The sequence below is a fragment of the Gossypium hirsutum genome, chromosome A02 (assembly GCF_007990345.1).
Source record: "Gossypium hirsutum isolate 1008001.06 chromosome A02, Gossypium_hirsutum_v2.1, whole genome shotgun sequence".
Lineage (NCBI taxonomy): Eukaryota > Viridiplantae > Streptophyta > Magnoliopsida > Malvales > Malvaceae > Gossypium > Gossypium hirsutum.
In genome coordinates, this window is record NC_053425.1 from 26226117 (window position 1) to 26242504 (window position 16388).

Here is a 16388-nt window from a genome sequence, read left to right on the forward strand (position 1 = left end):
AAATGATTCACGAATGTATATTGAGTCGCACACTCAGTGCTATATAATCAACTCGCACACTTAGTGCTACGTAATCAAATCGCACACTTAGTGCTACATAGTCAAACTCGCACACTTAGTGCCGCATGGTCAATTCGCACACCTTAGTGCATCATATTCATTTCGCACACTTAGTGCAACATAGTCAAATCGCACCACTTAGTGCTGTACAATTTAATCCCGCGCACTTAGCGCCAATCTCATGGTCATAAATGGTTATACCCGCACGTTTAGTGCCGAGATCAAACAACTCAGTACATCTTACCTCTTTTCTTTTCATTCACAATTTCATCATCACATACGTACATGCATATATAGTGTATATTATTCATCCATTCAGCATCAATACATAAACATTATGACCATTTGAAATAATACCAACTACATGCTTAATGACTTACCTTTGTTGGGTAAGACGGTTCCAACTCGACTACTCAGTGATCTTTTCTTTGCCTTATCGGATCTAGTTCCCTTTTGCTCTTGAGCTTAAGTTCAACAAAATTTAAAATAGTCATTAATCGACTATTCAAGTATTATTTCAGATTAATATATATATGATTTGACCTTCACAACATAGATTATAGTAAGCTTTATAATAGTCAATAAATAACTCATGGCAAATTTTCATTAATGTTTACAACAAAATCACATATTCACTACGAGCTGTTTTCCTGAGCAGTAGTCGCTAAATGTTTATAACTGGAGCTACAAAACTCCAAATCACTAGCCGTTAATTTTCCCTGAATATAGACTCGTATATCTTCCATCCATAAAATTTTCAGAATTTTTGGCTTGGCCAATCAATACCAGATTTTCTTAAAGTTTCCCCTGTTTCACTGTTTGACTATTCTGACCACTCTTCACTACGAATCAAATTTCTCATTTACAGAATTCAAAATGTGTTGTATTTGATCTCATTTGAAACTAGACTCATTAAGGAGTCTAAGCATATAAATTTATCTTATAATCATTTTTGTACAATTTATAATGATTTCCTAAAAACAGAACAGGGAATCTAGTAGTCATTTTGACTCAGCCCCAAATACTTCAAATATCTCAAGATCGGTAACTCTTTTGTTTTTATAGTTTCTTTTGTAAGAAAATAGACTCTTCAAGCTTTAATGGCATAATTCACTCAGCTTCTAATTCAACTCCTACAAATTATGGCGATTTTCCAAAATCACCTTACTGCTGCTGTCCCAAACAGATTATTACCAAATCAAATACTAACATTAGCATTTCACCTTAATAGCTAGCTTACCAAGCCTTAATTTAACATATTAATCTTTAACATATCTTTCACTTTTCATCAACAACTATCAAAAAGCTCAAGCACTCATCAATGGCAAAACACAAAATCATCATCAATCCACAAAATTGAACCATGGGTTTTTAGAACTCAAGTCAACTACTAAAACATGCATGCATCTCAAGAACAACATCAAACATACCTTAGTCTAGCAAACCACCATAGCCGATTTTCTCAAGCTCTTCCCCTTCCTTTCTTTCCTCTATTCGCCAAAGGTGTTCAAGAATGAACACATTTTTTTTTTGTTTTCTTTCCTCAACTCACGGCAACAAGGGGGGGTATGGATGAGACCATTTTTTTTTCATCACCCTTCCTTTTCATTGTTTAATTACCATGCTCTTTATTTTATTTTTCTTAGCATACATCACTAGCATAACATGTTGGTGACATGTTTCCACCCATAGCATGGCCAGCCACTATGCTTTAATTTGGCTAATTTGACATGCAAGGACAAACACTTTCACATATATTAATGGGCCACTTGAACACTTGCCTAGCATATTTCTAAATTGTCTCACATAAGTCCTACTAATAAATTCCACATACACTGACCAAATTAAAGTATGGAACTATCACACAAGCATTTACGCACATCATACACAGAATATAATCTTTAATTATTTATAAGACTCGGTTTTGTGGTCCCGAAACCACTTCCCGACTAGGGTCAATTTTGGGCTGTCACAAAACAGGTATGTACTCCAAGTTTATATGTGAGCTTGATTTGAACTAAATCATAAGGTAGTTATGTGATGCATACGAGAGCAATCTATGAGACTATTCCTATGATTATGTGATATCGGATCAGTGTGAGAGGTTATGTGAAATCATACAATATATCTATGTCACATGAGCTCACTTTTATGTGAAAGTTTATCTACCTATTGTATATGATGAGATGTGCATATTCGGTAAAGGGATGGTATGCCCGAAGGAAGAGTGAAATAAAAATACGAACAACTATGTTATAATTTGATTGTTATCTGTTGACACTGCTTAAAACTTACTAAGCATCGTAATGCTTACTCCGTTTACTTTGTTTTCTATGTTTTATAGATCTCATTGTGAAGCTACAGGCTCGGGGATCGTCAGCAACTAGTCACACTATCACTATCCACTACTTGTTACTGTTTTGTTTAGAATTATTTTATGGCATGTATAGAATAGACTAGTGGTGGAAGAATATTTTTGGTTAATGTATATAAGCCATGCGAAAATGACATCTTTTGAATGTTTACTTAGAGAAGTTTAAATTTTTATCCCTGGCTGTACTTAGTACTTATTTAAATGAATGATCTTTATTTCAAGAAAAAGTTCAAAATTTTACTGTTCTGACATGAGTTACAAGTCCGGTAATGCCCCTTACCTATTCCGGCGACGGTTACGGGATAGGGGTGTTACACTATGGGCATGTGGTCCGGCCGTGTGTCCCTGCACGTAAAAATTTCAAGTCAGTATGCATGATAGTAAACACACGGGCAGAGACACGATCGTGTGTCTCAGCCGTGTAAGTGACACGGCCTAGCACACAGGCGTGTGCCTTGGCCGTGTGACATTTTGGGTATACTAACGTCAGAAACAGAATGTCTATATTTTTGCACACGGGCTAGGACATGGGCGTGTCATGGTCGTGTGAAGGACACGGGCTAGGGACACAGGCGTGTGCCAGGCTGTGTGAAAACCCCTGTAGGTGTGCATTTAGAATTAATTCCACACGGGTGGAGGACACGGGCGTGTTCTGTATTGCTTAGGTCGTGTGAGACACACGGCCATCAACACGACCATGTTGAAATGGCCACATGGGCATGTGCCTTGTTTCAAGGTCAAATTTTCTATAGATGGTTTAGGGACTCAGGTTGATCCTGAATAGTTTCTACGGTCGATTTGGGGCTCGTAGGCCTATAATAAGAAGATTAAAGTAGAAATTGAAATGTTCTAGTTTGGACCAAGTCTTGGCGACTTGAAAACATTTGTGTGCATGAGATCGAGTTAGGTAATGCCTCGTATTCCGCTCCAGCGTGCATTACGAGTATGGGGTTTTACACAATTAAACCATTCCACTTATGATAAAGATTCTTTCTTGTTCAACCAAAGACAAGATTCAAGGAAAGGGGGAATGATACATGCACGGATGAATGAAATTTATGAACTTCAATTCACTAAATCTGTGAATTTTCAAGTTTGGAAAATCAGTTAACTTGAGATAACTTTTGGATGGGATCCAAACATTTTTGGGTTGAGATGCCCCATAGATTTTGAAGATTTACCTCTTAACTTCGACATTCACTTTAAATCACTCAATTTCGAGTTCAAAAGCTCAAGTTATGATAGTTTTAGTGAAGACTACGCGAGTAAAATTTTTGAAACAAGATTATTACTGGAAATTATGAGTTTCGAGTTTTACTTCGAGTTTAAATCATATTGGATTCAAGTTTAATACTTAATTTTGATTATATATAAGCTCGATATTGTATCTATTAACTTTTATTATTTTATTATTTACTTATTCTGATTTTAGGATATTTTTAAGCATTTTAAATTGTTTAGGAGTTTAATGTTTCTTAATCAACAAAAAAGTTTAGTTCTACTAAAACTACTTCTTGTTTAGATTAAATAAAGTTTCATTTTACTAGAGAGTTTTATTTGAATTTACTTAGCTAGCCTATATAAAGGTCTCGTCATTATTCATTAAAGGCATTGTTTCATTCATTAATAAAATTTTCAACTCTTAAAGTTAATTTCTTTCTCACAAGATTGCTTTCTTGTAATTTTTAGAAGTGGTTTTTCTTTTCGATTTTCTTCAAAGAGTTGTGAGAATCCATTCTTCATGCTTTAATTTGTCAAGAATTATTTCTTGAAGGGTTGATTAGATAATTGAATGTTGGGGGTTTATATCTAGGGGTAAGTAAAGTCCGATTCGATTCGAATAACTTGATAAAAAATTCAAATTTTGAATTAAATAGTTCGAGTTATTTGAGTTAATCGAATTATTCAGATTAACTCAAATAAAAAATCAAGTATAACAAAATCTAAATAGTGTTGTCTAGTAGAAAGTATAATAGCCTTAAGTATAGTTCGAATTATTTGAGTTAATCAAATTATAAGTATAACACAATCTACATAGTGTTGTCTAGTAGAAAGTATAACAACCTTAAGCGAAAACAATAAAACTAGACAACACTATTAAAGATATATCTATGCAACTGTAAAATCTCTTTAAGCAAATTTGGAGGATATTCAACATTGTTGAAGTTTTATTAAGAGTTTTAATCAATATATTTACTTAATAATAAATAATAAATAATTAATATTTGCTACATAACTTTTATATAAATAAATGCATTAATTTCGTATAAATAAATATAGATTAGTAATGACCTTTTGTTTTCATAAAATTATTTTATATTAAAATTGAAAACACTAAATTTATACCATTCAAACACTGTTAATAAATTTTATTAATAAGCCACATAAAAACAAGTATTCACATATAGCATATATGGATAACATAAAAAAATAATATGTATATAAAAAAATACATGAATTATTTATAAAGTAATTACAAAATATGTTAAGAGACTAAAATACAATATTAAAAAAACATTACATCAAAAAGAAACTATTAAAAAACCATTAACTATTTTTTATTTATAATAAAAAATTAGAACTAAATCCAGTAGTAAATCCAACAATAATAATAGCACCCTTTATTACATATTTTATTTTCCTTGTGATAGGAAGCAAAAGAAAAAGAAGATAATGGAAATAGCTGTTGGTAAGACCCTTTGGTTGGGTTTAAACCCCAAGGTAAATTGACTTCCTAATTGCTTTTTCTCATGATTTTATGCATTTCATTCCCAAATTCAACTCATTCTTCAAATTATCCACTTAGTTTTCTCTCCACTTTATTTTCATGTGGAAAAGTAGTGCTCTTTTCTGCTTGTTTCAATACCAAGTCATCCGGGTCAGCTTTTTAAGTCGCTAATGGAGTTAACGGCCTTCAATTTTTTTTTGTTTTCCATTAAAATTGTTAGAGGATAATTTTCCTTTTTTATTATAAATCGGCAAAGTCAGTTTTTGGTTTAAGCCTTTTTTACATACAACTGGCGTGCAACATCAACGACATCATTTGTTTATTAGAGGGAAATTATAGTGTTAGAGAAATGGAATTAAGCTTTTAGTTAGTTAGAGAAAGAGCGTTAATTCAAGCTGCTGCTATTGATAATCAGTTCTTTGTGGATATCTAGTGTGAAGGAGAATATATATATATATTGATAAATTTACCTTTAGCTCTGTTTTTAGCCTTCTAGTTGTGCTCTTTGCCTTCTTTTAAGAAGCAGGAAAACTATGTTTTTACGACAAAATCCCCCTGAAATATTCTGATTTTCATTTCATCAATTGTTATCAACTATGCTTTTTCCTATGTTTTTCCGACTAATCATTTTCCTTGAAGTACTAATGTCTGTTACCTCTTACTGACGTACACAGGTAACAGATAGGATCCTTTAATAGCCCTCCAATACATAGAAATCTTGAAAAAAGTTGAAGCTATCCATATCCATTACTCACCCGAGTCCGTGTAACATATGCCATTAATGCATCAATGAAATTCCAATCTCAAAGCAAATTGAATTCAAAACATTAATCTTATGGATTCCCCTATTACCATTTTTTATTTCTTTTGCAGATTATTAGCTGTAAACAAGAAAAGGGTATCTTTGTTTCTAATACTTTTTGCAGGAGAGCATGTTTTCCTCCTAGAATAAGATATAGGATTCTAAAGTTTCATGGAAGGTACTCTCTTTTCACTGCTTAAGTTTAATCTAATTTAAACGCTATTTGGCAATCCCAAAATATTTCCCCTTAAGGAATTGTATTTCTTTGCCTCATATTAAATTTGACTATACTCAAAACTGACTGATTTGTGTCAGGGAAAAATATGTTCTCATGTTTTGCATTTAAAGTTCTTAGAGACTCTGAATGTAGTACCTTCCTAGGATCATCTATTGTGGGATTTTCCCATTGTATTGTAAAAAAAAAAAAAAAGACAGTTCTTCTAAGTGTTTGTAATTAATTTATACATGTCCTAAGAAATCTTCATATATAGAGATTGTGACTTGAGCATGTTATGCTCGATGTTGCTGTTTATCTCATAGTCCCGGTTCTTCAGAGTTGGACCGAACAGGGCAGGGTCCAGGTCCAAAATAAAAGGGACTGGACTGGTTGACCCGCAAACTGTTTGAACTGGTTTTCTTTATTTTTTAAATATTTTAAATATTTTTTAATTTTATGATTTTTTAATAATTTATTTAATTGAACCAGACAAATCGGTCGGACTGGTTTGACCACCGGTCCACTTCTGAAAACTTTGCTCATAGCTTCATATGCTTGCTTTACAACCTCTTCAAACGCCTTTGTCTTTCAACATGTTTTAAGTTATGGTTAAGTCCATTTATTTTCTTTTGGAATTCTCGTGGTCAACTCCACTTCGAATGGTAACTGACATATTATCCTTTTGTAAAATTCGGTATTGCTTTTCTTTCAGGAAAAGACATGAATATCTTCGTCCAGCACTTGCTATATCATCAGGTGCAAAATTTGATAAGTTCTCTTTCTAGTCTTAATAACTTTTCTCTTTGCCCCCTTTTATGTACTTTTTAGTTCTATTTTATATATTGCCATTTATTTAACTTGGTTAGATGTGGAAGATGTTGGAGTTTCTTTCCAGTTTGAAGACTTCACTGTTACCCCTTCTAGTACTGAAGAGAGCCGAAAGCTAAAGGTATAAAATATTTTTGGGTAATATGTAGACATGTATACGGGCTGTGTTAAACCTCCCCACGATTTTTTTTTTCTTGCCAAGATTCAGTTTTGGCCCAGCCAGACCCGTAGGTTTGAAATTCTGTTTATTAATACTAAAAAAAATAAAAAATAAAAAAAATCCTATTTATATAATTTTAAAATTCAATAAAATTTTAATTATTAAGTAGTAATATAGGTTAGGTTGGGCATACCCAATTTACAAAAGAACTTGTCTAAGGGCTGTCCCTTGGAGAAGTCTATTCAATAGAAGTTTCATGTTGGAAGTGAAACATATGAATCATGCAAATAGGTGGCCCTTGGTTTGTATAATGATAACTATGCTGAATTTTGAGACAATTGGTATGGTTGTGAATATTAAGCTAAATTATTGCGTAACTCTCTTCAACCAGATAAGAGTCGAGGTATCAGGAGCCAAAACTCGAGCAATTTTTAATGAAGTATTTGACAAGATGGTTGCTGATGCCCAGCCAATCCCTGGCTTTAGAAGAGTAAAAGGAGGTACTATTTTATTTCTAGTGGATAAGTACTTTTTCTTGGTTTTCTGAATGTATCTTCATGTTACTGGAAGGTCCTTTACCGGCGTTCATTAGACATTAGATTGTGTCTTTTAACATGAAAGAGCGAATTGTAACCTCTCCCTCTCCCCTCCCCTCTCTTTCTCTCTCTCTCTCTATATATATATATCATTGTTTTTCACCACCCTGGTCAAATACATACATGGTTCATCAATAGTAGCATCTCTTTTTCTCTTTCTTGCACTAGCTATTATTTTCCTAGAGAAAGATTAGCTAGAGAGCCATCATCTTATCACTGTATCATGGAACTTCCTTTTCATTCCCTATCTGCCATTTAGGATTCAAGTAGCAGGTCGACAAGTTAAGAAAAATGAGTATCATGTTAATAAGGCATCTGAGTAGCACCCATTTCTCGAGAGGAAAGCACTTTCTAGTTGGATTTTTATTCATCAAAATACTGCAAATATGTCTCAACCCTTGGGTTGACCCTTTCTTTACCTATTACTTGTACTACAGAAAATCGTACATACAAATTTTAATATATTGATAATTTTTGTTATATAGATTTCGAGATATTCATGGCGTATCATGTTTTAGTTATTTTTTTCCATCTGGCAATTGTGTTGCATCTAATGTTGCTAGTTCTGCGAATCCATAGGGAAGAATTATATGGTTCTTTATGAGAATGGAAATGGTTTGCTAAGTTGAGACACAACCATAGAAGATATACTCAAGAATTGAAAATAAAGTTATACTTATCGTGCTGAAACTTGGATTGGCCTTTCATTTCTTATGTCAGTAAGTGTGGGATGTGTGTATGTGTCCAATACAGGAATCTTCAACTTTTTCTAGTTTTTTCATGTTGAGAGGTTATATTCCTATGCCCATGTCTGAAAATGTCTTGGACATGAGTGTTTGGACATAGGTAGTTCAAAAAAAATGAAGAGGCAGTTGCAGTTGACTTATTTTCTTGATATTACCTTTTCATCTTCTTAGTAATTTGCTGATGTTTTCTTTGACCACTTAATTGGTTGATTTGTCTCGCAACGACACTTTTGGGGCTGACAGGAAAAACACCAAATGTAAGTTTTGATTATCTAATGACTTACTGCCTTCAATCACTTCATTTTAATCATGTGATGCTGCGTTTAAATGGCTTTGGATTCTTCATACCATGCCCATGAATGATATTTGTGAAACCCTGTAACTATGTAAAGACATAAATGTCAATGCTCTGGGATTTGGTTTAAGTGTCAGACACTATGTTGCTTTGATTCTTCATTTTTCTTGAAGTATCTATGTTCAACACTTGTGTTCGATGCATATTCGACCATATGGGGATATGATCCTTGAAAGACCTGCCAAATACATTGAAAATTTTGAAAAAATTGAACGTACCCTTGTCAAACACATACCCTTATCTGACCTCACACCTAGTTCAACTAACATAGGTCGGATACAGGTATGTCTCCAACACGGGTATTTTCATTTTTTTCCTCTGTTTTTAATGTATTTGGAGGGTCTTTACTCCTTGGAGCATAATATCCTCATACCCATGTTTAAATGTATGTCGGATACAGATATTTCAGGAAAGCAAAGTGTAGGAGTGAAACAAGAATTCTCTCGTGTCTATAATATTTTATATTGTCTGGCAGATACCTAGAGAGATTTTGTTAGAAGTCCTCGGAGCTTCAAACGTTTACAAGCAAGTAATTACTAAAGTAATTAACTCCACAGTAGCTGAATACGTTGAAAAGGTAAGCAATGTGTTAGATAGTTTTTGCTTGGTTATTGTTCTCATGCATCACCTCACGTTTATAAAATTCATCACACTGTTATAATTGTTATTGGTTTGAGTTCGTCTCTTGATGGTAACTTAAATCCCATGCCTAAGTTACTCATGTTGGATGCAGATTCATGTCTAACATGAGTATGTCAATTATTTCTAAGTTTTTTCATTTATTTAGAGACTTTGGAGAGTCATATCTCCATACCTATATCCGGATAGGTCAGACATGGATGTTGGGCCTGGGTAATTCAAGAAAAACAAATAGTCGAAGCAACTAGTCCTATGTTACTTGAGCTCTTCCATTTTTCCTAAGGTACCTGTATTTGACACATACTTGGATACAGGGTACAATGATCCTTAAAATTTATGAAAAATAATTGATTGAGTATACCGATCTTGAACACCAACTTCTGTACCATTATATTCAACATCAGTGGAATCATGCGTGTCCTTTGTAAACATTTTACATATTTACAATGGATCATATGGCATCCTCTATGAATGGCCTCCTAATTTAATCTTATGATCATTTAATATGTTGCAGGAAAGCCTCTCAGTTGGTAAAGATTTAAGAGTAGAACAAAGTATTGAAGATCTTGAAGAGATATTTGAACCTGATGAAATTTTTAGCTTTCATGCTGTTATTCAACTTCAACAATCAAATTGAGCAATGTCTACTTTTGGTTGAACTTTTGAAGCCTACATCCCTAATCAGGATACATGAAACATGCAATTCGGCTCGTTTATTGTCAAGTCGAGTTCAAGCATTGAGCGAATCAAATTTGTGTATCCCAATATTTAACTTGAGTAGCTTTTGAACTTAATTGATTCTCTTTTCTTTCTTTTTAGCCTAATATTGGAAAGTTTGAATTTCAACTTGAGCTTGAGCTTTAGAAGTGAGAGCAAAACTTTGATTCTTTTATCACTTTTGATTCCACCGTTAATCTCCCTTTAAGACAAATTTCTTATGATGCATGTGTTTCACAGGAAACGTCTTATGAAAAAAATTTTCTGCATTTCCTTTGTATTTGTTGTATGGAAAATAGATTATTTATTGAAAAATGACTTACAAGTCCAAGAAAAATAAGTCCCTTTTCTTGTAAATTGACTTTATTCTTTTGAAAAATTCAGGTAATTTATCGGAAAAGTGTTTATTTATGAGTAAATTTGTTTTTATATAAAATTAACTTGAATCAAGTTTAATATTATTGAATGTTTTTTATTTTAATTTTTAAAAATATTTAAAATATTTGAATATTATAATGTTGAATATTATTAAATATGCATTTTTTTTTTATTTTTACATATGACAGACACAAAAAACAAAGCATTCCAGTTGTCACTATTTGTGCTGCATGTATGATGATTGATAGGGTGACTTGTTGATTGTGTTCCAATTTGTATTTGCTGTAGTAAGAGGAAGATATGTACCCACAAAGGTTCCGGCTTCCAGTGTACTGCAGAATGACGAGATCTAATTGACCTGCATTTCTTATCATGAGTTATAACCACTGCCTCACTAACATTCAACAAATAGCGGAGAAGAATAGTCGACCAGTCTTTATGGATACAAGTACTTAATAAGAGCGGGTTTGGATTTATGGTTCTTGTTAGTCCAATTCCTCTTGCGAAACGACTTGATCTGTGATCCACAAGGAAACAAAATCCAACACTACAGGTGTTCCTACATACTAACAGGACCCTAGTTAGTATTCGTTTGATTTTTATCACCTATTGACTCAATTAACGTCCAGTAAGGATTCAGGCAAGAAAGAACTCTAATGCGATCATGCTTGACTCCTGAAATACATACCTGGTTCCTATGTTTCCCTATTTGTCAGGTTGCAACCACATATTTTGTTACGTTGATCCCCAGTTCATTCTGTTGGCTTTGTATGTCGTGCACCCATTTTAATACCCAATCACTGAATGATTTTGATTCCTGGGTTCAATCCAAACCATATGGCACAAGCAAACGTGCAAGTTCGAAATAAATAATCAACAGTTTCCTTCTCCCCATGACTCATTTGACACGTACTGTCAATGTGACAGCCCAAAATTGACCCTAGTCGGGAAGTGGTTTCGGGACCGCTAAACCGAGTCACAATAATAATTAGATGTTATATCCTATGTTTATTTCATGTGAAAGTGCATGTGTGAAAATTTCATGCTTTGATTTTGCCAATTGTGAGTGAAATTTTGAAATGTGACTCATGTGAAAATTTTTGCAAATGCTATAGGCTAATTTGTAGTGGCCAAATAACTTATAGTATGAAATAGGTGGATTTGCATGTCAAATTTCCCACCTTAAAATAAGGTGGCCGGCCATGATGGGCATGATGAGCAATTGTGCAATTTTTTTTATGGAAATTATGGCATAAGTATGGCACAAATAAAATATGTTAATTTGTGTCATAAAATGTTGGGATAAAACAAATAAAATAAGGGGCATGGGCATAAAATAATGAAAAGGAGTATGGTGAATACAAAAAAAAAAATGTGTGTGTAGTTGTTTGTCCCCCCATTGCCGTGAGCTAAAGAAAAGAAAGGAGAGAATTTTTGTTCATCCTTTTCTCATCTTCATACTTGCCGAAACTAGAAAGAAAAACAAAGAAAAAAAATTTCTCATCCTTTGGTTCATCCTTGGCCAATAATTTTAAGGAGGAAGGAAGATGAAAGGTGAAGAGGTTCGGCCATGCATGTAGCTAGGCTAAGGTATGTTTGATGATGTTCCATGAGATGCATGCATGTTTTAGTTGTTAGCTTGAGTTCTACCTAGCCCATGGTCTAAATCTTGCTATGTGATGGAAATGACACTTGACCATGGATGCATCATTCTTGGTTGATGTTTGATGTGGTGGTGATGAGACATGAGGATGAGTTAAGATTCGACCTAGGTAGAGGTCGTGTTAATGCCATTGCATGCTAAATATGAAGCTTGTTAATGATGCATGTGATGATGACTTGATGATTCTTGAACCTCCTTTTTAGTATTTTTGAGTGAACACATATGTGCATTGGTTGCTAAATGGAGAAGAATCGGCTAGCAAGTTGTGTGCTAAGGCCGAATGTAACTTTTACATGTTAATGAGCAATGCATGTGTTAAATCGATGGGAAGGGAGAGGATGCTTTACTAGTGTGTATATGTGTGTATTAAGTGTTGAAATCGGCCCCAAAAATAGACATGCATATTCGGCCAAGGAGGAAAAAAATTAGCTAATATGTTGTGTTGATGCATGATTTCACATGTATGTGACTTTAATGTCTAATGTATAAATATGGGCTAAGTGCCTTGTGTTCATCTTTTCGATGCCTAAATGATGAAATCAATTTATTTGTTTAATTAAGCTCAAGAGCAAAGGGGAAATAGATCCGATAAAGGGAAGGAAAAAGTGGTCGAATAGTTAGCGGAATCGTTCGACAACACCCGAGGTAAGTTCTTGAGTAAGAGAGCTTAAATTACGATGTGATTAAATCATGTTTTAAGCAAATGAAAATCATGCTCTATGTGTGGCTATTGAGCCGAATGTGCAAGGATGATATGTGCCTTGTGTTTGAGTTTTGCAAATGAAAATGAAATACGAATGTGCCATGAATTATTGTTAGATGTGCATGATTAATTGAATGCTGTCCGGGCTAAGTCCCGAAGGCTTTGTGCTAAGTGACTATATCCGGACTAAGATCCGAAGGCATTTGTGCGAGTTATTAATTCCGGGTTAAGTCCCGAAGGCCTTTGTGCGAGATACTAATTCCGGGTTAAGTCCCGAAGGCATTCGTGCGAGTTTTAAAATCCGGGTTAAGTCCCGAAGGCATTGTATGAGTTACTATAACCGGGCTATGTCCCGAAGGCACTTGAACGAGGAGCTATATCCGGTTAAATTCCGAAGGTACGTGATTTTGGTAATGAATGAGCTTGCTGTAAAATTTCAGCTAATACTCGAAAAACATCCCAATATTGGGATATGTTACGTATGTGTTGAATTTAATCGAGCCCTTACAAATAAATATTCGCTCAGTTGATGAACGAGCTACCGGCCTTCGGCTAAGTTGGTCTTTTATGTATGTACATAAGGGTTAACGTTGTGAAGTAAGTTTGATATCAGAAAATTGTGTATTATGAAATATTTCGTTTAGCTAAATGTGTGCTATTCTTTCGTTATGCTGGAATTCCTTGCTCAAAACTTACTAAGCATAAATTGCTTACATCGTTCCATTGCTCCTCTGTTTTATAGATTTTTTGGTTCTACAGATATTGGACTCGGGATCTTGAAGTCGAAGTCGCCCACACTATCAAAGGCTCTTTTGGGTACTCTTTTGGTTAAACTTTGATATGGCATGTATAGGACGACCCATTGTTGTTTTTCGAGTACTTTATGTGATGTATAAGTTTTGGATAGCCATGCGAAAATGGCTTATATGTGTTTGAGTATAATGTTATAATCATTTGGTGTGGATATGCTTGACAAGGATTGGCCACGGGGATGGTTAATCACTTTCATAAATTGTGCCATTTATGCAAAAAGGGCTAGTTGAATCATGGAAACCATGAAATAGGTAAAGCCCACCTTAAAGGCAGATGCTGACAGCAGCAGTGACGTAGATTTGGAAAATCACTAAAAATAGTAGGAATGGAATTAAATAGTGAATAAATTATGTAAAAAAACCTTGAAGAATATACTTTCATAGGAAAGTAACGAAACAATCATATGGACAGTATGTTAAGAGATATTCAGGTTCTCGTGAGACAGGGCCAGAACGGGTTCTGGATTCCTTGTTCCGACTTTGGAAATTGATTATAAATTAACCAGAGATAATTAGGAGTCATACCATATATGTATAGATTCCTCTCTGAGTCTAGTTTCTATAGAAATAAACGGCATCAGTATTGGAGTTCTGTACAAGGAGATATCCAAGTCGTAATGCGCAAAGGCAGGGTAGTCGATTCCTGTGACATGGGAGACTTTAACTAATAAACTGTACTAATTGGCCCGATCAAAAATTCTAGAAAAAAATATGTAGATGGGCATATGAGTCTAGTTTCAGGGAAAAATCACGAAACTGATTTTCGAGTTGTGAAGCTCAAGATATGATTTTTAAAGCGACTAGTACACAGATTGGGCAGTGTCTGGAAATTTTTCAAAGTTTGTTAACACCTCGTGTTCGACTCCGGTGTCGGACTCGGGTTCGGGGTGTTACATTTTATTGGTATCAGAGCTACGGTTTAGTCGATTCTAGGACTACCGTAATGTGTTGGGTCTAGCTATACATGCCATTTTATGTGATTACTTGATAGTGTGGGGATTTCTGACAATTGTAAATGTGTTTATTTATAGTAATGGATCCCGATCGTGACCGAGAGGTAGCTGATGATCTTTGAGAGTGTAGCGCCTGCTCCCGCACAAGGGACAGTGCCGGCAGACTCTCAACCTAATGCTAGTAATCCGAATGATGAAGCTAGACAAGCATTCTATAGCGTGATGAATGATTGGTTCAACCAATACATTCGAACTAATATGGCTGTTCCACAACCTCCATTCCCGACAAATACTACCCCCGCACCTACAATACCACCGGTAACGGACCAAATAAGGTCAAATAAGCCCCCAGTTGACAGAATCCGAAAACATGGGGCTACTGAATTTAAGGCTATGGATAGCGATGATGCCGAGCAAGCTGAATTTTGGCTGGACAACACTATCCGGGTACTCGATGAGCTATCTTGTACACCCGATGAATGCCTAAAGTGTGCTATCTCCTTGCTACGTGACTCTGCCTACTATTGGTGGAGTACTCTGACTTCTGTTGTGCCCCGAGAGCAAGTAACTTGGGAGTTTTTCCAAACTGAGTTTCGGAAAAAGTATATCAGTCAGAGATTTGTTGATCAAAAACGGAAGGAATTTCTTGAGCTTAAGCAAGGCTCCATGTCGGTTACTGATTACGAGCGAAAATTTGTTAGACTTAGCAAATACGCTCGGGAATGTGTTTCGTCCGAAGCTATTATGTGTAAACGCTTCGAGGATGGGCTGAATGAAGATATAAAAATGTTCGTTGGCATTCTTGAAATACGAGAGTTCGTAGTACTTGTTGAACGAGCTTGTAAAGCCGAAGAGCTTAGAAAAGAAAAGCAAAGAGTTAATGAGGGAACTGGAGAGTTTCGTAAAAGATCCTCGGGAAGGTCTCTTCAACAGACATCGAAGAGATTTCGGGATGATGCGGGCCAGTTTAGAGGCACTTCGGGCTTTTTTAGACGAGATCGTGATCGACCCCTTGTGGGTACACGAGGCACTTCAGTCGCCAGTGTTGGGAATGAACGTCGAGACAGAACGAAATGCCGATATTGCGATAAATGGCATTCGGGGAGTTGTAGATTCCCTGACCGCTCCTGTTACAAATGCGGATTAGTTGACCACTTCATTAAAGATTGCCCGAGGTTGTCGGGACAGAATGTAAATCAGAGTGGGAGACTGGGTGCTACCACTGCTCGGGGTAGACCATCTGGAAATGCGGGCAATGATGGTGGTGGTCAGAGAGGATCTAGAGATGATATAACCAGATCCGAAGCTCGTGCGCCTGCTAGAGCTTATGCTATACGTGCCCACGAGGATGCTTCTTCGCCTGATGTTATTACCGGTACATTCACTCTCTTTGATACTAATGTAATTGCTTTGATTGACCCCGGTTCTACTCATTCTTACATATGTGAAACCTTAGCATCCAGTAAGACTTTACCTATTGAGTCTACTGAGTTCGTAATTCGGGTGTCAAATCCCTTGGGTCGTTATGTGCTTGTCGACAAAGTGTGTAAGAAATGTCCCCTGGAAATTCGAGGTTCCTGTTTTCCGGCGGACTTGATGCTTTTGCCATTTGATGAATTTGATGTTATCCTTGGTTTGGATTGGTTGACCGCGCATG

General features: G+C 35.4%; 1 protein-coding gene across 1 annotated transcript; it reads left to right on the forward strand.

Moving 5' to 3' along the window:
• The first annotated feature begins 5021 nt into the window (after window positions 1-5021).
• On the forward strand, window positions 5022-10491 carry LOC121209885 (uncharacterized). Its single transcript, XM_041081773.1, has 8 exons — window positions 5022-5155; window positions 6036-6142; window positions 6894-6937; window positions 7048-7130; window positions 7561-7669; window positions 8755-8768; window positions 9342-9443; window positions 10020-10491. Exons 1-8 carry the CDS (start codon window positions 5108-5110, stop codon window positions 10140-10142), a joined length of 630 nt encoding a protein of 209 aa, XP_040937707.1. The 5' UTR covers window positions 5022-5107; the 3' UTR covers window positions 10143-10491.
• Window positions 10492-16388: the final 5897 nt, after the last annotated feature.

Excerpts from the sequence above, each read along its gene's own strand:
- LOC121209885 (XM_041081773.1), top strand. The coding sequence starts at position 5,108 with ATGGAAATAGCTGTTGGTAAGACCCTTTGGTTGGGTTTAAACCCCAAG. Across the intron at positions 6,938-7,047 it reads AGCACTTGCTATATCATCAG|ATGTGGAAGATGTTGGAGTT; the intron begins GTGCAAAATTTG and ends TAACTTGGTTAG. Across the intron at positions 9,444-10,019 it reads TAGCTGAATACGTTGAAAAG|GAAAGCCTCTCAGTTGGTAA; the intron begins GTAAGCAATGTG and ends AATATGTTGCAG.